The 21,752-nt window shown below is 44.9% G+C and overlaps 1 protein-coding gene across 2 annotated transcripts in view; it reads right to left on the bottom strand.

The window, feature by feature from the left end:
• Plekhs1 (pleckstrin homology domain containing S1) overlaps positions 1-13,081 on the bottom strand; it is a 25,670-nt gene extending 12,589 nt beyond the window's left edge. Inside the window, exons 1-6 of one of the 2 annotated variants that reach the window (XM_028776018.1) lie at positions 13,054-13,081; positions 4,940-5,028; positions 4,725-4,831; positions 3,936-4,070; positions 1,919-1,994; positions 931-1,044 (exon numbers count right to left, since the gene is read on the bottom strand). In XM_028776018.1, coding sequence (XP_028631851.1) covers positions 931-1,044; positions 1,919-1,994; positions 3,936-4,070; positions 4,725-4,831; positions 4,940-5,028; positions 13,054-13,081 — 549 coding nt within the window. Of the gene's footprint in view, positions 1-930; positions 1,048-1,918; positions 1,995-3,935; positions 4,071-4,724; positions 4,832-4,939; positions 5,029-13,053 lie in introns of both variants that reach the window. The other variant, XM_028776025.1, reaches the window with a different exon arrangement.
• Between the last annotated feature and the right edge of the window lie 8,671 nt (positions 13,082-21,752).

The raw sequence follows: 21,752 nt of genomic DNA, 5'->3' as shown, positions 1-21,752 counted from the left end.
CCTAGACACGCCCCTTCCAGCCCTAGACACGCCCCTTCCAGCCCTAGGCACGCCCCTTCCAGCCCTAGGCACGCCCCTTCCAGCCCCAGGCACCCCCTTTCGAGGAGCAGGCGTGGCTCTTTCAGGAGCAGGCCTTTCTATTTCCTCAGACAGATTGTACTAGGAGGAAAAGGACAAGAACGGGATGCAAAACCGACTGGATGAGTGAAGGGAAGCAGGAGGAAACCCTGTCGTTCCTGAGGGTGTGGACAGTACAGCAAGAGAACAAGGGGAAAGAGGGACCTTTGAGCCCTGTGTGTGGAAGGAGGGCAAATGCTGCTGGCTAAGCTTAGTGAAGGAATCCTAGTCTAGAGACTCCAAACTGAATGAGATCTAGACAAGTGCAAAAGCCTACCTGGAGGATAAGGAATGGGCAAATATGCATAAATACTAAGGAATCATTCTCTGAGCGTGTGCGTGTGCGTGTGTGTGTGTGTGTGTGTGTGTGTGTATGTGTGTATGTGTGTGTGTCTGTCTGTCTGTCTGACTGCGCGTGCACATGCACGAGAAGGTCAGAGGACAACCTCAGTTGTTCCTCAAAAGCACCCACCATTGGTTCCTCCGCCCACTGGCCTGGAATTCACCAGGTAGGTCAGGCTGACTGGCCAGTGAACACACCTTCCTGCTTCCTCGGCATCACAGTTAGTAAGTGGCACCACATGAGTCCTGGAGAGCCGAAGTCAGGTCTTTGTGTTTACAATGCTATTCTGGAGCTATCTTCTCAGCCCCAGGAATGATAATGATTTTTTCGGTGCATTTGACTCTGCCGGGCAAGGTCAGTGTGAGCTGCTAGCCAGTGGGACATTCAGCAGTGGCTGAATCCCTCAGGCAGTGGAGACTATTCAGCAATGGCTGAATCCTGAGACAGAAGGAAGAGAATTCGATTACCACCTCTGGAAGACTGGCCCTCGGTGATGCAAGGCTGATTCCCTCTGGTATGCTGCAGAGACCCAGGAAAGGACTGGGATCTGAAACTGGCCTTCTGTCACCCAAGGAAGGCTTCTCCTGCTTAGAAAAAAACATATTTTATAATTAGAGTACAATTTCTTCCCTGTTGCTGTTAGTACCCCACCCCCCAACCCCATGTCACTACCTCAACCTGGGCTCCCTGTCCCCAGGGTCCCCCCAAGGCCTTGACATCTGGGCTGTCCATTAGCTGGTGTCTTCACTAAGACAAGGGCTGATATTGTCCGTGTGACTCTCTCTCACTTTCAAGTTTTTGAAGATATTCAGCCTGGCCTTGACAGGCGCCCTGAGTACCCCTAGCTTGTCTTTTCTGTTGTGCTTCCCTTCACACTGTCTTCCCTGATTTCAGTACTGAATCTGCCTTGCTCTCCTCATCGGCATTTGCTACAAGCATGGAACAACCTGGAAAAAATATATCCTTAAATGTGCCTACAGCCAAGCTGTGACAGCCTCTCTAAGAAAGGATGGGGGAAATTCACAAAGCCGCTTAGGAAGTCAATTAAAACCCTTCAGCTGCTTACCTGACACAGGAGACATTACATTAAAACGCAAGGCAGATGAAAACAACGTTTGACAGACGCCTCCCCAGACTTAGTCATTCAAAGGGAAGCTGGTTATGTACCGAGAACCACAATGGGGGAGAATAGTATACTTGGAGCTACTCTGAAAAATTGCCACCATTAACGCTCACTCCCCCTACCACAGACAATGGCGATCTAATTTAGCTCTCGTACAAAACACAAAAAGTATGTTCTCCTTTTGTTGGTTGCAAAAATAACAAGGCCATTTTTCCTTGCTTATTTATTCCTGTATTAATGCCAGTTGCTAAAGAGAAAGAAAGGGCCACTATTGTTTCTAAGGAAAGAGTGCTGTGTTCAGGTGCCCTGGAACGTCATTAGCCGTGTACAGTCACCTCTGCTCTCTGATGGGTTGCTTTTACACCCTGGCAGTATGGTGTCATGAAGGAGACCCAGTCTTTAATCTTCTCCCTGGGGATAGGAAAAGAGTTTCAATTGGCCTTGGCAGCAACAGCTCCCACACTTACTCTGAATCTAGAATGTTCTTTGATTGCATTCAGAACAGGCTTTGGGATCAGCTGCCAACAAAATAAAAGTCTGTCTCCAAGCAGTTGAAATGGTCCATGCTACCTTGTAACCTTTGCGTCTGCGCAGCAGTTGAATTAACCCTATTGACGCTTCTCGTAGGGAAACTAGGAAATATGGGAGGTCAGAAATATCAGGAGTAATATGGGGTCCAGGAATTCGGCTTTCCATGGTGTTCTTGGTGAACACCTACCCACCAGCTCCACACTCCCTGTTTTCTCCACTCTTCCCTTGCCCGTCTTAGGAAACACATTTTTAGAAAGAATGATGTGTTGGTTAGGGTGTTTGTCAACTTTACACAAGCTGGGGTCATAGGAAGAGGGAGTCCCAGTTGAGGAAATTCCTCCATCAGATTGGCCTGTAAACAAGTCTGTGGGAGTGTTTTCTTGATTAAATATCAATGTAGTGGGACTCAGTCTTCTGTGGACTGTGCCAGCCTTGGGCAGGTGAACCTATGTACTGTAGGAAAGCTAAGCCAAGTGAGCACCCCTGCTCCATGACCTCTGGATCAGCTCCTTCTCCATGTTCCCTTCTCAGTTCCCTACTTTGACTTCCCTCAATGATGGACTGAATAAAGACTTATAAACTAAGTAAACCCTTTCCTAGGGAGTGGCTTTTTGTCAGTGTTTGATCACAGCAAATAGAAAAATAAACAAAGATCAGGGATGAATTAACACACTCCCGGTCTTCTTTCCATGTGATAATTTAAAAGAAAACTTTGGGGCTCTGCTCTGGGTCAAGCTGAAACGCATTAAGGCTTCGGCATCTGTGGCCTCCTCAGCACAGCCTCCTCCTGTATCTGAATCTCTCCCTGCAGCAGACAAGTGGGGATAAGAATCCGCTTGGGCACTTCTCTTAGCTCCAGGAGCCCCTCTTAAATACTGCAGAAGCCTTTGGGGTGAGCGCAGCCTCTCCCTGCATGGTGTGGCTCCTACAGGTATTTTTGGCTGAGTTGCTTTTCACAGAAGGCCTCAGGCAGTGACTACTGCTATGGACTATTTTGTGATCTACTCTATGTCCCAGTTCCAGCTCCTAGTCCTCAGATGTCACCTTATGAGGAAAGGGACTCATTGCAGGATAATTAGTTGAGATCATAATGGGATAGAGATACCTCCTAAACTAGTTAAACTGGTATCTGTGGAAAAAATGGGGAAATTTGACCCAGAGATACATGCGTGTGGGGAATGCCATGTGACAGCTAGGGTTTGGCTGTCATAGCCAAGGAACCACCGGAAGTTCCCAGAGGGGCTTGAGATGCAGCCTTCCTTCCGAGGTGCTTCACGGGACCGTGGTCCTGCCTGCACTGAGTTCCTGATTCTCAGCCTTCAAAACGGTGAGGTCACAGCCTCTGTTGTTTTCAGCACTGTTATAACACTCTTGGGTAGCTGGTATAATGATTCTTAAAACTGTTTCTAAAAGCTTGGGAGATAGCTTAGTTAGTGTGTGCCATGCAAGCCCAAGGATCTGAACTTCATCCCTGGCATCCATGGAAATGCCAGGCATGGTGGAGTGTGTCTGCAACACCAGCTGAGGAAGCAGAGACAGGCAGATCCTTGCAGCTTTCTGGTGAACCAGCCCAGCCTAACCCAAGTCCCAGTGAGGAACATTGTATCAAAAAACATGGTCGGTAACTCCTGAGGAACCACAGCTAAGGCTGTCCTTTGTGCACAGGTGCACATGTACAACCACACACGCACAACTATTTTACCACACAATGAAGATGGCTGTGTTTGCAGCCTGATTTCTGTTTACAGCCTGTTTATTGTTTATAGGCTTATAATGCTTTTGTTAAACACACAGCAGACAATCTTTTGTCTTCCTGCTTACCTGTCATGGCCAATAAGGAAGTAATCCCTGTTTACAGTTCTGATGGACATCACCTCATCCGGGTGGCATTTGAACATCTTCTGCACAGATTGCATCTTTTCCTGGCTATTTATACCAACTTCTACAATGGCGCTGCTGAGACGGACACAAAGTAACTAAACTGATACAGATAGCAACTTAAGATGAAAACAGACTCCTATTTTAAATCAGGAACAAAGCTGCAGATTTCATTGACCCACATTTTAAAGACTGTCTAATTCACATCATGAATCTCATTTGAAATCTTCCTATTTTAAAAAATAACTAAGACTCTGGATCGGGTTCATCAGTAATTGAAAATACTCTGTTCAGCTTGAAATTCAATTCAGAGGTTCCTATTTGTGTCGGATGAGTCCTGAGTCCACAAATCATTATATTTTCCAGTATTTCTGGTACATGATTTCTGAAGAAAAGACAAAAAACTAGGTCATCTAAATATTTCTTAAACTCCACTTCGGCTCTCCAAAGTTGGATTTCAGGAGCTCTCTGTCACCAGAAAGTTAAGTGAGACAGAGTCCTCAACCGAATGCTCAGGAATGGAGATCTACTGCCTACAATGTACAGCATGAAGTAACCATTCCACTGCCTTCACCCACTCGGTTCATTACTTCAGTTCTTTTAGAGCCACAAACTGAAGCCCTTGGTTCTTTTCTGTCAGAGACTCAGGTTTAAGCTTCTGTGCACCTTACGGTTTGGTGACTGACTTGGGCTCATTAGCTGATATACATGTTTCCTGGTCTGGATACGCACCAGTCGATTTCTATGGAACCTCGATGTTGATGGTCTTTGTAATAGGAAAGACTGAGACCCTTTCCCTGACGCTGGGACAGAATAAAAAGACGCTTTTTCCAGGAGGTCTGAAAAAGGAAAAGGTTTTGCAGTTCAGTTAAAGCTCAGAAGAGCAAGGACTCTTCCAGTGCTCATGAGGCTGGTGGGAGGCTTGTAAAACCACAGAGATTACTTACCACAGAGAAGAAGAGCTGAGGGGGTGGTGACTTAATGAAGTAATCTTGTTTTTGGACTTCATTTTCATAATCAAATGTAAATTGTTTGCCTAATAAAAGAAAGTGAAGAGGATTCAGTTTGTTCTCTCATAAATTTCAGGAAAGAACGACTTCGTTTGGAAAACATTGTTTCTCTTCAAATTATTCAGTTATTCAAAAGAACGCGCACAATAACTGCTCCCGCCCCCACCTCCACCACAAGGACCAAATGAAGAACAATAGCTGTAGCCACCATTCCATGCAGAGGCAGCTACACTCGGCTCACACCTGCCTGGCTCTGTTGCTGCAGTTTGGCCTTGGGTCCCTAGGGAGATCAAAGGTTTGTTTCCATTTCCATTGCCAGAGTAAGATAGTAGCTGTATCGACCTTGGCATAGCACACCACGCAGAACCACCTGCCAGTGAACACGAAGCAGGAGGAGCATTTTCTCTCTGTTGAGGAACAGGTAGCGTGGCCACAGAGGACAGGGAAGGATGTTCAGGAGAGTAGTCTCACGGGTGTGCCAGGACACAAGGGTCTCAATAGCTGTGTTACACAACCCTGATTCCACCCTCCCTCACCAGGCTAAAGCCTTCATTAAGGCCTGCATTTCCTGAGCCAAAGGGAAGCAGCTGTAATGCCAGAGTAACGCTAAGCCCTTCGGCACCATTTTAACAGCACTGTTTTCCTAAAAAACGGCATCTGCATTTCATTTAGACAGTTTGGAAATCACAAAATAATAATTAGTAATAATAATAATAACTGTCTTTAATACTGGTAATTACAATGAAGCAGTCAATATTTAGGAGCTTCCACCATTTCCACAACAGGCATTGCTGCTTTTGTTAAACTGTGTGTATGTGTTTATTGTGTGCGCATGCTCCCCTTACATACCAGCATACAGGGGCTATTGATCTACAAATGTATGTACCACAGAAGATTTAAAAAGATTGGGATGCCCACATAGGGCCAGGAAAAGTGCTTGTTCCCTCCAGCTGTGCTGGAAAAGGGTTGTAACTCATGGAGCATTAGGTGCAGTGGGATTCCTCTCGTTAGTTAGCCCTAGATTCGAGGACTGTGCCAGACCCACCTAACAAATCTTACACAAGCAGGTCTTAGGAGACTGAGTTGTTCCCAAGAAACTTAAGATTTATAAGAATAAAAAATAGTCAGTACCCAATAAGGTAAAATGTGTAATGTCTGGCTACCAGTCAAAGGTGACCAGGCATGGAGAAGAGGCAGACAAATGGGTCATGCACTGAAGGGAGTAACCAATCAATCAAGACAGAACTGACACAGATGTTAGATGTGTCAGAGATTTACTGTTACTGTCAAAATCTTGGGAGATATATGAGATAGAAAAGACCCAATGTGAACTTTTAGAGATGGAAACAACGACGTTGGGGGCAGGGAGGGTTACACCCGCAGACTGTTAGAGAAAGCTGAATACAGTAGAAGAACATTACAGAGTACGGAAAGGGGTAGCAATAAGGACTATTAAAATAAAGTAAAAACAAACAAAAAAGTCCAAAGTGTTAAAGAGCATCCATGCACTGGGGCAGCCTCAACTGGTCCAATATGCAAACAGCTGCAATCCCTAAAAGGAGGGGAAGAGGCAGAAAAAATATCTGAACAAACAGTTCTAAAATTTTTTAAAAAATTTAAAACTATAAAGCAATACCCAAGCAATTCAACTAACCCCACAACACACAAGATACAGGAAAAGAAACACACTCCAAAGTTCCTCAAAATCAAGATGCTCAAAGCCATGTCACAAGAATAACATCTCAAAAGCAGGGAGCGGAGAAAAGGCAGCCCCTACATAACAAAGATAAGCAACAAAGGCGTTTTGCTTCTTTTTAAAGTTCTATGTATGTGTCTGCCTGCATCCATGTCTGAGTACCATTCGCATGCTTGGCCAGAGAGGGCCAGGAGAGGGTGTTGTATGACCTGAAACCGGAGTCACAGGTGACTGTGAGCCTCCAGTGCCATCAATCAAACACAAGTCCTCTGGAAGAACAGCCTGAGCTCTTACCTGCTGAGCTGTCTCTCCAGCCCCAACTGTTTCTTGTTAGAAATATAAGCAAGAAAACGTAGACCATTAACAGCTCTGATGAGATCCTGCCATTCCAAATTCTATAAGCAGCAAATATATATTTTAAATATGGAAGCAATTTGAAGACATTTTCAGATATGCAAATTCTGAAAGAATTTCATCGTCAGGAAGCATCCACTCTCAGAAAGGATGCTACAGAAACCCTATGGAATGTACTGGAGGTGCACAGAGCACCTATACAGAAACTACAGGGCTAAATGTGAGGTGATTTTTTTTTCATTATTTAATGCACTCAATAATTCAACCTGCTCAACAAAAATAGCAATACACTGTGCAGATTATAATGATGTATGTATAGCACAAATTCCAATAGCAGTGTAAAGGCTTGGGAAGGAAGACGAGATCACATCTTGGCAGTGAGCCTGGATTATTTGTGAATTAGTATGTCATTACTTGGGGTCAGGCTGTTGTATGTTTAAAGATAAAAAAAACCTTACTAAAATAATATAGCACAGTGTAATAAGCTAATGAGAGAGATGAAGTAAAATCGTAAAAAGGGCTAAGTTCATTCAAAAGAAAGCAAAAAAGGTGGTGGCGGGGTGGGAGTGGGTGGGGCAGTGGTGGGGGGGCAGTGGTGGGGGGGCTGGGGGGGGGGGGGGGGGGGGGGGGGGGGCAGGGGGGGGGGGGGGGGGGCGGGGGGGCCCTGTGGGGGTGGGCAAAGGCCACATGAGAAAGACACAAAACAGCAACAGGATACACTCGAGCCTGAACACAGCAATAGTCACATAAAATGTGAAGACTCTAATAAACACTCAAATTAAAAGAAGTTGTCAGGTTAGATAAAATTGCAAGATCCAACTCTATGCTGCTTATAAGAAACACATTGTAAGTATAAAAGGCACAAAGTGGGGGGCGGGGAAGAAGGACCTCTTAGGAACTCTATTGCTGTTATAAAACACCTTGAAGGAAAGCGACCCCCAGGAGTGGGGGGTTCTGTTTATGCATCGTGTACCTGTCCAGCACTGAGGTAAGTCAGGGCAGGAAGTCAAAGAGGGAGCCTGGAGGCAGGAACTGAAGCAGAAGCTATGGAGGGGTGCTGCTTACAGGTCTGTTCCTCCAGGTTTCTCAGTTTCTTTCTTATACAACTCAAGGCCATCTGCCAGGGGTTGGCCCCACCCACAATGGGCTGGACCCTTCCTCATCAGTCTCTAGTCAAGAAAAATGCCCCCAGAGGCCAAGCTGGCAGGGTCATTCTTTCAACCGAGTTTCCTTCTTCTCAGAAGACTCTAGCTTGGGTCAATGCTGGGCGGTGGTGGCGCACGCCTTTAATCCCAGCACTTGGGAGGCAGAGGCAGGTGGATTTCTGAGTTCGAGGACAGCCTGGTCTACAGAGTGAGTTCCAGGACAGCCAGGGCTACACAGAGAAACCCTGTCTCGAAGAGAAAAAAAAAAAGAAAATAACAAAACAAAACCAACAAAACCCTAAGCAGTACAGTAGACTATATTAACACTAGGCATAAGAAAGCAGGGTAGCTACAGTACACCATGCAGATTCCCAATCGAGAAATAGCACCAGGCATTAAAGAAAGTCATTTTATAATAACACAGGACTCAATGAATCCTAGGACAATATAATAATACTAAACATATATGCACCCAGCAACAGAGCTTCAAAACATGAAGCAAAACCTTATAAAATTACAAGGAAAAATAAACATATTCAAAATTTCAGTCACAGATTTAAAAAAAAAATCTTCTCTTAATAATAGAAAGAACAAAAAAGGGAAAGATCAGCAAGGACGGTGGGTCTGAACGACACTGCAATCAGCAAGGATGGCAGGCCCGAATGACACTGCCAACAGCCTAACCTGCTTGGCATTTATAGAGTGCAACAGTTGATCGGCTGGTCCTGTTCTCCTGGGTACAGCATAACTCTTTGTGACAGAAACTTCTGTCAACTAGAAAGAGAAGATAGTTCCTTCAACCAAAATATCTACTTTTGTTTTCAGATCTTTAAATAACACCTAAGATCTATGATTTTTTCTCTAAGCTCCGGGGTAAGAGAGAATGTTCATGTTAATCCGGTGTAGAACAACTGAGCAAGGAAAAGAAATGGAGTGCAGATGGCATGATTTGGGGGGTAGGAAACCTTAAACAGCCCACAGAAAACTATAAGTTAATGGACAAATTCCGTGGTGTGTGAAGTCAGTATACAACATTTTTCAAATTTCTATGAAGTAGCAACAGGTAGTCTGAAAGTGAAAATACAAAAGTTTGTTCATTTATTACAGCACCCCCCCCAAACAAAATCCATAAAAATATATTTAACCAAAGTGGTGAAAGCTAATATCCTGGAAGTTACTACAAGAATTTAAAGACAATATAAAAAATGGAAATATATCCCATTATCATGGATTGAAGGACAGTATTTTTAATAATGACATATTAGAAGTTACCCCAAAGCGATCTACAGATTCAATGCAATTTTTATCTGAATTCTCATGCATTTTTCATGAATGGAAAGTTTATTCATGTCATCATGTAGATTTTTTGATAGCCTTGAATAGCCAAAACAACTCTGAAAAACAGAGTATTCAGATATCCCTTAAACAAACAAGCAAACAAACAAACAAACAAACAAACCATACAGGATTGGAGAGATGGCTTATCAGTTAAGAGCACTTGCTGCTCTTGCAGAGAGCACAAGTTCGATTCCCAGAACCTCCATGACAGCTTACAACTGCTGTCACTCCAATTTCAGGGTTCCAATCTTCATTTCTGGCCTCATTGTGTACCAGGTGTGTACAAGGTGCACATATGTGCACTAGGTATTCACATGCTACCTAGACACACATACTGGTAAAACACTCATATACATAAAAGAAGAATAAATATATATTTAGAAAATCATCTCACTACAAACCTGTAAGAATCAAGAGCATAGTGTGAAGACAGACGCACAGGCCAAGGTAACAGAAGGGAAAATCTAGAAATAAACACACACGTCAGTGGCCAAGACCACTCCATGGACAGAGTACAATGCCCTTTCTAGAATCACATGCCTAGCCCTTGGAAGGTGGAGCAAGGAGAACCAGGAGGTTATCTTCCACTCTATAGCAAGGTTGAGGCCAGCCTGGACTACGGGAGACCCTGTCACCAAAGGAAAAGAGTGAAGAAAGAACCGGGATAAAGAGTATTCATACTTCATGAATTTATGTATGGAAATTTCTAGAATAATAATTCAACCTTATACCCAGAGAGAGGAGACCTGTGGTTGCCTAGGAAACGGTGTGTGGCAAAGTGAAAGTAGGCTTGATGGTCAGGTCATTACTGCACTTAGGTGAGTTTACGGTATTTACTCATTTGTTTATTTAAATTTGACAATATTCTGAGTTGAGCCTAGGCATCACGAACGCTAGGCACATGCTCTGGTCTACATCCCACCTGTAGTATTTCTACGTGACAAATCCTATCTACTTATCAATCACGCCCCTAAAGATTTCTGAAACATCAAATCCACTTGATAAAAGTTAAATATATTTTTTACAATATGACCCAGTCATTTCTACTCCTAGGTAAATTAAAAGAATATAAAGAAAAACACCTGATGCCAACCTCTGGGCTTAACACATACATGTATGTGTATTGATATATGCACACATCCACATGAACATGTACATACACCACGCACACACATATATACCATATGTATATATACATATTTATAAATGTTCATATAATCTCTTTATAATAGACAAAGAGAGAAAAAGCCCAAATGTTTCCAGAAGGTCAATGAATCATCAGTTATGACATATCCATATAATGGAAAAGCCGAAAGGGCCCAGACACAGCGTGGACAAGACTCAATTATGAATTAGAGAACTGTGCCAAGTAGAAGAAGTCAGACGAGTGTGTCTTACTGTGTGCTCACAGTTATGCAAATCTAGCAAACACAATGACAGAGAGCCAGGCACTGGGACAACGGACTGGGCGTCGGGGGAGCGGGGGTGAGGGGTGCGGGGGGGGGAGGGTTATGGCAAATAAGCAAAGCTTGAAGTGAGGGAACAGTCACTATGCAGACTGTGGTGAAGCTTGAAGCTTGCCAGGGTGAATGCATCTACGGACATTTACCAGACTGTCCACCTCAAGGAGATGCGTGATAAATTGCAGCAAAGCTGCTGAACGCTACGGCCAGTCGAAAATGTGTGGCCATGCCAAGCCCATGTGCAAAACGCTGCTGCTGCTAGGAGGTCAGAGTCTGGCCTTCTCAGCCTCTCTTCTCCCCCTTCCTACGGTATGACACTACCCTGCTCCTCACAGCCTGTCTCTGTACCTCTCTATCCAGTGCTGTGGGGCTTGCCATCTCTTCTGAAGGGATGCGTTTCCTTTTCTAGGAGGGAAATGGTACTATACGGGTATCTACTTCATCCAGGGGGCTAGTGAGGTCATGAATTATAGAAGAGAACCCTCCCCCCTTCCCCAGTTCACTCCTAACTGCACTCAAAACTGTGTCCTTACACCCACAGATAAGAGTAACTCTCTTCCTTCACAAAAGCTTTTCTTTACAGCAAATGGAAGGCGTTCCAGAAAACCACAACTGGATACAATGTCGAGATCAATGGACTGTGGCAACCTCAGGCCCGGTCAATACATCTACAACATGACTCCTACACCTAGGGCTGAGGAAACATCCAGGGAGAGCAGGAAGAAAGAAAGACTGTAAGAGCCAGAGACCCAGGAAGTCCACAGCGAAACTGTGTCTCCTAGAAACCACAGCTTGAGTAAGGACTGAATGACAGTAATCTCAGCAGACACACTAGTCCTGGAGAGGAATCTCAGAGGGAGAGTCAGCCTCTCACAGGGATAAGCGCCCTAACTGGTTACCCAATACCAAGTGATCAGTCCTAAAATTATTTTCACATAGACAACAACAAAAATAGACTCAGCAGGTTATATTTATGTGTTTGCACATGTCTCTGTGCGTACATATGTAATACATGTGCGTATGTGTGTATACATATGTGTACACACATGTGTACAACAATAATAATGAAGAAGAAGCCATCAATTTGAGAAGGGGTTGGAGGGAAGAAAGGAAAGCAGGAAGTGATGTATCTTCTAATTAAAAATATATGTAAAATATTTAAAATTTCAGACCCCCAAAACCCTCCACAGAGGAGTGAGTGAGGAGATGGTTCAGTTGACAACTTAAGTATGAGGACCCAAGGTTGGATCCCCCACACCCACATAAATCCTGTGTGGTGCTATAGATCTTGAACCCCAGTGCTGGGGACGAAGAGACAGAACGGCAGATCTCTGGAGCCCGTTAGCCAGTCAGCTGAGCTGAATCACGGGGGCTAAGTGAAAGACCCTGACTTGAACAGTAAGGTATAGAATAATCAAGGAAGACACTCAACACTGATCTGTGGACTCCACCAGCCCATGTACACATATCCCAAGAACATATATATATGACATGCATATGCATAAAGACAAAATTAAAAGAATAAGCCCTGCGCACACACTAAGATTCAGCCCAAATAACCTCTCTCTAAGACTTCCTGGGATTCCTGAGATGACCTCAGCCTCTTCTTTGGATTCTACAGCACTTTGGTCCCTGTCCCATGGTTACACTGATTGTTTGTGCTGAGCTGATGTCCTAGATACAGCTACTTGCCTGTGAGATTATAAGTTCCTTGAACACAACTCTTCTATAATCAAGAACTTCATGCAAAATTAAAGAACTATATCCTAGTCTCTGCTGGGCTGTAGTTTATCAAAGGCATTGTCTTCAAGACCCAAATGGAACACTTAGCCAATGAAAACCAGGAAGTGCTAAGTTTCTAGACAGTTCAGCTTTTACAAATAATTAAGCGAAATCAACAGCTCCTGCTTTCTCTAGACCAAGAGTCACTGTCCCAGAATGATACCTGTTGTCCCTACAAATGGAAACTAATGTCTGCTCCTGGGTAGCCTGGCGGACCTGGCTCATCATTGTTGGTGGACAGCTGTTTCCTTCTGCCACTACGCCCTTAGGTACCTGGGCCCTTTGGAGGTCTGACTTCCATCTTGCTGGCTCTTCTCACCTGTCAGAAAAAGGAGGTAGGCAATAGTTAGCTTCCAGACGTAAGTGTCTGAGCTGACTAACTATGGGACCATCAGGGGTCGGACGGGCATCACAACTCTGGCTCCTGCCTTTTCTGTCTTTCTATGTGTATGGAGTCCAGAAGTTAACATCGGGTGTAGTTCCTCAGGTGGCGTCCATCTTGTTTTTTGAGACAGGGTCTTTCATTGGTGTGAGCTCGCCTGGCATCTGCCTTCTCTGCCTCTCCTGCTGCTATTGCAAGCAGGTGCCACCATCTCCCACTTTTTAATGTGGGTTCAGCGGAGGGAAGTCAGGTTCTTATGCTGGAACAGCAAACGCTTTACTGACTCAGCCAACTCTTTCACTAACGTGTTTCTGTACTGTGCCCCAAAGGTGATGGTAGCCATGGTGATGAGGACCATCCAGAGAGCCTGTGCTCACCCAATAGGTGATGTGGGGAGAAGCTATGGAGAAGACTGCAAGGGTAGTCCTTGATGTCCGTGCCACATGTGGCTGTAGGAGAGCCCCAAGGAGGCAGGCGACAGCAAAGAGATCAGAGCAACACAGAGGGCAGGAGACTGTGGGTTGGGAAGCAGCCGGGATAACCCTGTTCACATCTGGGGCCTTGCTTTCTCCAGAGGGAACCTCATGAGCAAGGACCAGAGACCCCTGTCCTTCAAGTGCCTCTGCTATCTGTATGGACATTCTCAAGATTTCCTGATGCAGAGGCCAGAGGCTGACCCAAGGGAGCTGAACTAAGTCTTGTCCTATAAAGCTGTCGGCCATCCATGACCATCTAAAGCAATGGTTCTCAACCTACAGATTATCAGATATCCTGCATATCAGATACTTACATTGGTATTCATAACAGTAGCAAAAGTAGCAATGAAAGTAATTTTACAGTCGGGGGTCACCACACCATGAGGAACTGGATTAAAGGGTCTCAGCACTAGGAAGGTTGAGAGCCACTGATCTAGGGGACTGAGGTGGGAGTGAACTTCCACAAGGTGAGGGCTGTAGGGCTAATGGAGTCTTGAGAACTAGGACTATGTCCATGGTCAACCTCTGCCTTGAATTAGTAACACCTCAAGATGGAAGGCCTGAAAAAGGAAGCACCAGCAATCTGGGGCAATCAGAGAAGAAAGAGAGGGCTATTGCCATCTAACTGTCCTGGTGTGAACACTCCCCTCCTGGACTGTCTCTGGTGTGAACACTCCATCCTGACCTATGCTGGGTGTGAATGCTCCCCTCTTGACCTGTGCCTGGTGTGAAGGTTCCCCCCGACCCGGCCTGTGCCTGGTATGAAGGTTCCTCTCCTGGCCTGTGCCTGGTGTGAAGTCTCCTCTCCTGACCTGTGCCTGATGTAAAAGCTCTCCTCCTGACCTGTGCCTGGTGTGAAGGCTCCCCTCCTGACCTGTGCCTTTAATTATCATCAGCCCATTCATTCCTCTCCCTTGTTGGCCTGTGAGAATCATATCAGAGCTATTTGAAGACCAGTGTGAGTTTTCCTGGACTTCTTTTCAATGTGAGAGTGCTACTGCCTGGAGAGGTAATTAGGAAGGGGTGCTTTTCAGCACCCCGTTTCATCTGGCCTCTGCACATGTGAGACTTGGTCATCCATGCATGCAGCATTTAGCCCAGTATGTAATGGAGCAGAGAACCCACATAAGGCTGTTCTTTGTAAAATAAATAAATAAATAAATAAATAAATAAATAAATAAATAATAAAAACACCAGGAAGTTCCTGATAAAATAATTGTTTTTAAAGCCTTTATAGTTTGTAGAGGGGAGGGATAAAATCTTCCTGATAGTACTGGTTTGAGAACATCCTGCTTCTTGACAGTTTGTACGGAATCCATGCTTAATCCTTCCCCAGCACCAGAGCTCTGACCAGTGCCTGGGAGACTGGAGGCACACCTGACCTTGAGCACCAGAGGTATTTACGTGTTTGCATACTCTGTGACTTTTGGGTCTCAGAACCAGCCTGTACTGAAGGAGCTTATTTCACAAATGGAGACCTGCACGTGAGAAAGAGTGAGGTGAAGTGTTTCTAGCTCCCTCAGGAGAGTGCACAGGGCTCCGCATGGATGCTCAAGCACACTTCCAATGACATCACTTCCTTCTGCACTAAGCCTGGTACAGTGTGCTTTGGGGACAGCTCTAGCCTCATGCTGTTCATGAAGGGCTCCAGGGTTGCCTATGGGGATTGCTTTTCTGCTTTCTCCCCACCCACCATACGAATACACCTGTAGGGTGTGATGGCTTAGTGTGCTAACGGTGGGATCTGGGTTTAAATTTTTTTCCCTATCAATAAGGAAAGGTGGGATCTTGAGTACATTACAGAAGTACAGTATCCCTCTATGTTCCGCTCTCAGGATTGCTGTGAGCTTCAGTGGAAATAGTCTGATTAAGAGAGCTCGGCATACAATAGGTGCTCTGTTATCAAGAATGCTACTTACCAGGTTCTTTCTATCTCAAATAGTCTATGGCTTGTGGGTCGATAATAGCTAGCATTTATGGTACATATAATACATCCCAGTGTACACCTAGAGCTTAAATTATTTTTACGATTCTGTAGCATCCAGCTACAGACAAGAAAACAACTATCAGAAAGCAACACTAGAAAACAACCATTAGAAAGATTAAGCAACTAATCTCTGCAGGATTAAGAACTCAGGACACAAGCCAAATTCTAACTTGAAAGTCAGTCTTCAGGATTGTGTACTTCTGCCTGTTCAACAAAGGAGAATGTGTGGGGACATGGTGGCACATGGCTTTAATCCCAGCACTTGATGGGCAGAGGCTAGAAGATATCCATGAGTTCTAGGCCAGCCAGGGCTACTTCCTGAGACCCTGTCTCAAAAACAGACAGACAGACAGACAGACAGACAGAGATGACAGATAGATGATAGATGATAGATAGATAGATAGATAGATAGATAGATAGATAGATGACAGATGACAGATAAGGAAAGGAGGATTCGATCTTTTTACAGTTTTCCTTGTAGTTCTTGACACTGGTCCCGAGTAGGCAGACAAGTCCCATGGCCCTGCACATCTGTTCAGTTTAACTCTTTGATCTCACTCAGGAAGAGCTCACATTTGTTCCCTGGCCTGGCTATTGTCGTGCCAGTTGGGAGTTGATAAGTCAGATGCCAAGAGGTCCCATTTCCCATTTCTGGTTCTACAGCTTGAGAAGATTAGAAAGAAAAAGCCTAAGATAGCAAGACTGTTTAATTGGAAATTTTCCAGTCTTCCAATTGGCAATTGCTCAATTGTGAACAAGCTCCCAGATCACCAGAATCTTGGGACTCCAAGCCCGTCACAGTCCAGTGGTACTCACCAGGTCACCTGTAGCTCTCGGCACCACACTGTTCCTGGGCTCCGGAACTCCTCCCGTTGACTCTGAGCTCTGCTCTGAGGGTGGGGATTAAGTAAGTACAGGCTCTGTTTGAAATGTGAACCAGCAGGAAGTTCTCAACAAGCCTTGGGACGATTTTACTTCTGTCCCAAGTACAAATGGAAGCTGGTGCCCAGGGGGAAGTCCTGGACTTTCATTCTTCTTGTGGCCTGGCACAGAATTACACCTGATGTTCCAGGTAACTGGTTTAAAAAAAACAAAACAAAAAAAAAAACAAAAAAAAAAAAGAGCAAACAATTTTTAAAAATTCCTGCAAGACTTTGGACCGTAGTAACAATGACTCTTATTGAGAACAAGACCAACCTAGCCTTGACCTTCTGCAGTGACTACCACTGAAACAATTCTCTGCTTCCCATCCAGCTGTATCTCACAACACATCTTCCTTAGGAAGAATTGCTTTGTAGCCAACGAGGAAAGAAAAGCCCAGCTTCTCTAATACACTCATGCCTTCGAGTAGTTTCCAGGAAGATTGGCAAATTCATGCACGATGGAGCAGTTTCATTGGTGTGTGGAGGGGCTGGGTATGCTGTCCATCACATGGCCTCTTCAAAGCAAGAAGCGTACCCAGTTGACCAGTGCAGTAGTATTGGCTGGCTAAGGGTCTTGCATGTACTTTAACTCATGTTACAGATAGAGGAGACAGCAGAGTGCCAACAGTTACACCATTGTTATCTTAATACATCTAGAAACAAAAGGACTTTAATCTTTGCTATACTTGCTGAGGTAGCTCAGCTCCTGTCAGCTTTGCCACGTATTCATTAACCTAACCTTTGTAGTCTTTCAGGGTAATGTTGTAGTCTTCCTCCCTTCCCCTCTCCCTCTCCCTCTCCCTCTCCCTCTCCCTCTCCCTCTCCCTCTCCCTCTCCCTCTCCCTCTCCCTCTCCCCTCTCTCTCTGTCTCTCTCTCTCTCTCTCTCTTTCTCTGTCTTTCTTTTTTCTTTGAAACAAAGTCTTCTTGTTTCTGAGGCTAGCCTAGAACTCACTAGGTGACAAGGCTGGTCTTGAATTCACAGTGTTCCCTGGTCGCAGCCTACTGAGTCCTGGGATTACAGGAGTGGGCCACCATGCCAACTTTGGATAGATAATCCTGACTTCACAGACTCTTTCCTAAAGCATAAGACTTCTCATGAAAAGCAGCCACACAGTGCTGGTTAGCCTTTGGCTAGGGCTCTTCCTCCTTTGTTTACTTCTGCACCACACAGAGGGGGTGGGGATTGTTGGTTCTCCTTTTGGCAACTCTTCTGGGCTCCGGGCATGCAGAAGCAATCAATGTGTTCCCCTGTAGCACAGAACTTGCTTTGCTTGTTTTAGGAGAAACCATTTCTTGAAACGTATTTCCTGATATAAAGTCAACCTTGGACCTGCAATCTCTCTGTGGCTTCACAGCTGATCTTTGTCCAGATGTTACTGTTAGAGTCTTGAGTAGTTCTTCAACAGCTGTGCTGGTCTCCACTGTGAACTGCCGAGCTACTAATAGCCTGTCACTGTGGTAACAAGCCATAACCAACAGGGAACAAGGAAATTACTTTATGATTTGTATTCCCTTATAACAATAAAACAGATGAGAGACCCCTGGCAGATCCATCTTCTGTCTGTCTGCTTGTCCATACACCTATCCCACCATGTTCCTGCATTTGTTCTTATTCTGAAATAATAGTATTTTTTTTTTCTGGGAAGTTGTTTAGTATATCCCATAGATACCTAAGAAAGCTACTTGTATTATAGATACAACATAGAAAATGAAAACGAAATCTGTCTCCGGCATCAAATACTAACCTTGCGAGATATCCGGAAACAGGCTAGGAGACAGAAATATGGAGATTTTTCCTTATTAATCATTACCAACAACACAGGCAAGGCTGTCAGTCAAGTACCTTTGCAAGTAAGCAGCTTCTTTGAATTTTCAGACAGCTAATGTGGTAATTGCATGATGACATGCCTCTGTCATGAAATTACTCTTTAATTTCCTGTTCCTCCTTCACCAGAACAGAGCTCAGCAGTGTGTACTACATAAAAATACCTAGTGTTTACAGGGTGTTTTTTTTTTTTCACCAAGAGTATCATTTAGTCCCAACAACTTTGTAGAGTGTGAATAATAACCTCTCAATTTCAAAGAGAGGGAACTGTAATTTAGAGATGAAATAGTTTGCAAAAGGCCATGTAGCCAGCAACAGAAATGAAACTCGAGCGTATGCTGACCTTGTGGCTGGTGTGTGCGCCTTTGTAGCCCGTAATCTGTGAGACCTAGGTTGGGACCAGTTACCCTGAGCTCTGCCACCGACTGGTAAGGTTAGCAGGGCAGGTTGCCAGATCTGTGACCCCCATGGTCTTACTTCTGTCCTCATTCAAAGCACTCCCAGTACCCATTCAGGCTACAGTGTGATTCTGTTCTTGGTCCAAAGCCAAAGGCTCACCAGTGTGCAGGCTGATGACACATGTTGTATAGTCATTGTCCCTTCGGAAAGGACATCCCTGTTGACACTACCAATAAGCAGTGACATCAACCACACTGCAGGCCATCTTTACTGCGTCTCTTTTCTAGAACAGATAATTAAAAGAGATAAGACAAGTAAAAGCTTTACACACAGTGTAAAAATGATACCAGTGCAAAAAAAAATCATCTCCTGTCCTATTTAGTGATGTCCAAATGACCCTACGTTTGTGAAGACAAAGAACTAGCAATATGAAGTACTTTTATGACTTTATGAGTCTGGTGACAGAACTGATGGGCATTATGGGTAGGAATGTTTCTACTTGCACATTTAAAAGAAAAATCAGAGTGGCCTATACCTTATTTGTCAGACATCATGTTGAACGTCTGAGTGAAGTGGCCCAGAATCACTTGGTGATATTCTAACACTGGCTTTGTGGCTGTGATTGTTTGGGTCATGGTTGTCTGCCATTGTATCGTGTTTTCACAGAAGAGCATCCAAGTCCCAGGGAAGGAATGTGTGGGAAGTGAGCATCCCTGCAAGCCTTTCTGCATCAGGGAGGAACAGTTCTCCTACAACACCCGAGGAAGATTTCCTGTACCATCCAATTGGGCTGGTCGTGTCACCTTAAAGCCAATCTTTGAACCAAGAGGAAATGGAGTCTGCTTGGCTTAGACCTACCTCAGTTCTTTCTACTGTCATCTGAACAAAGTCAGGTCTCAGACAGAAAGGTGGGGAATGGTCACTGTGCACCAGTCCCAGCCTCCCTCTAGGAAGGACCACAGAAGCAAAGCCTTTCCCTTGATCTCTGCGTTTTGGCCATCGTGGTCTTCTTCCACGATGTTCCTACTCTCTAACTTACTCTTCCTAAACTCCTCCCCTGAGCAGCCCATTTTCCAGGTCTCACTCAAGCCCCAATTCCCAGGGATCTCTTATCTCTCAAACAGAGGCAGGGTTTCAGGACATCATCTGGTCCTATGCAAACTCTGGAGCACATTTCACCTTACCATTTTGTATGCGTTTGTCTGGTCATTTAATCAATGACTATTTCATCCACCACAAGACCGTAATGTGCTCTTGAGATTAAACGGTTCGCCCAATGGCTAGCTGTGGTACCTCTCACACTAAAGTACCACATGTACTTTAGTACATGCGGTATGCCTACTGGATGCCAGTCACTGTGTTATGGACACACAGACAACTAAAAAGATGGAGATCATTAGGTCTAACACCACAGTGATAGCGCTCATCTCTAGGTCTCTTTCCTTCCTCCCTCCACTGCCACCCCTAGGGCGTTGAAATGACCTACGTCTCTGTGACCCTTAACCTGCTCATCTCTTTAATCTCTCTGAGGTATCATGACTCTTGGCCTTCCTCATTCCTTTTGCGTGCCAGCTATGCTGACTGAACTTTTGTAGCTGAAGCTGCCATTTCCTTATCCCTGTAAAAGCTGATGTAAACGGCTTTGCACAAGAAAACCACTGAAGGGAGGGAGAGAGCAAGCAGCAGGCCCTGCTACTGTCCCTCCACAGGCTGGTAACATATATAGTAGCCTGACACCAATGTCTTTGCTCAAAAAGGTGATGGCAGTCAGCCAAGCCTTGCTGATGTCCTCTATACTTTGTTTCTAGGTTGCTCTCACCCAGGTTTCATCCACAAGAGTCACTTCTCTATTCACACGTGATCACCACATTTCAGGACTCTCAGAGGTCCTTCTTCAGAAATGCCCTTCCCCTGATTCTCCCAATGCTAGAACCACCATAGATTCACCAAGGGTCACCATGGTGCATGGCAAGGTTAGGTTTGTCTGATGTGTGGCAATCTTTGGTTCAGGAGTAGAGACAGGAAATTCATGGGGGTGGGTGACTCCAATCTGGGCTAGTATTTCCTAGGGGGATGTCACAAAAGGAAAAAAAAGGAAAGAGGCAAGGAGTTAAGTATACTTACCAAAGAGAGCTTCAGTGACCCACAGAATCAACAGGGATTAAAGAGGGAAGATGTAAAGAGATGAATGGATAAAGGAAACAGGGAGGGGTTCCTTGGGGTTGTAGTCTTGGTGAGGTCAGAGACTGATGGTCCAAGCTGGATGCATGAGAAGGCAGTTCTTGGAAAGAACATGTTTGAGGGAATCTTTAATGTAGAGCAACATGGGGGAAAGAAGGTGGTAGATTGTGTGCAAGGCCCCTGACTCAACTCTTAGCACTTGTCCCCACAAAGTAGAGCAGCTGCAGGAACTGGGCAGTCCAGGCAAGATCACTGGCAATGAGAAGATCAAGGAACTGAACTGAGGTGTCTCATCCTCCATGTGGGTGTTCAGATGATGGAACAGAATCCTTCTGAAGCTTCCTCCTAAAAGAGCTTTCGTTTGTCTGTTCCCTAATGGGGTTGTGAACGAGCCTTGGCTGTGGCTTATAAAGGTTTTAGAGACAGAAAAAAAAAACGTAAGAAAGGTAACAACCTCTTCCCTATTAAGTACTGCACCAACACACACACACACACACACACACACACACACACACACACACACACACACACGTCCACTTTAATATTGGATTTGTTTGTAAAAGCAAAGACAGAGATGCCGAAGACAACTCTTAGATCGATGGGGTGCCAAAGTATATGTTTCTCTTCATTTCAAAATAGCATTTGGGTCTACGATGAGGGTAGAGGATGGAGTCAGGTGATAAAGGGTAAACCAAAGGTTTCAGACTCAGGAGACAGCTATGGTAGTGAAGCTAGGAGGTCAGAGGGATGTAGGAGGGATGCAGGAGGGATGCAGGAGGGATGCAGGAGGGATGCAGG

The sequence above is a fragment of the Grammomys surdaster genome, unplaced genomic scaffold, assembly GCF_004785775.1.
Source record: "Grammomys surdaster isolate TR1022 unplaced genomic scaffold, NIH_TR_1.0 66, whole genome shotgun sequence".
In the NCBI taxonomy this organism is placed as follows: domain Eukaryota; kingdom Metazoa; phylum Chordata; class Mammalia; order Rodentia; family Muridae; genus Grammomys; species Grammomys surdaster.
The sequence above is the reverse complement of the archived record's forward strand: the minus strand, read 5'-3'. Positions and strand labels throughout refer to the sequence as shown.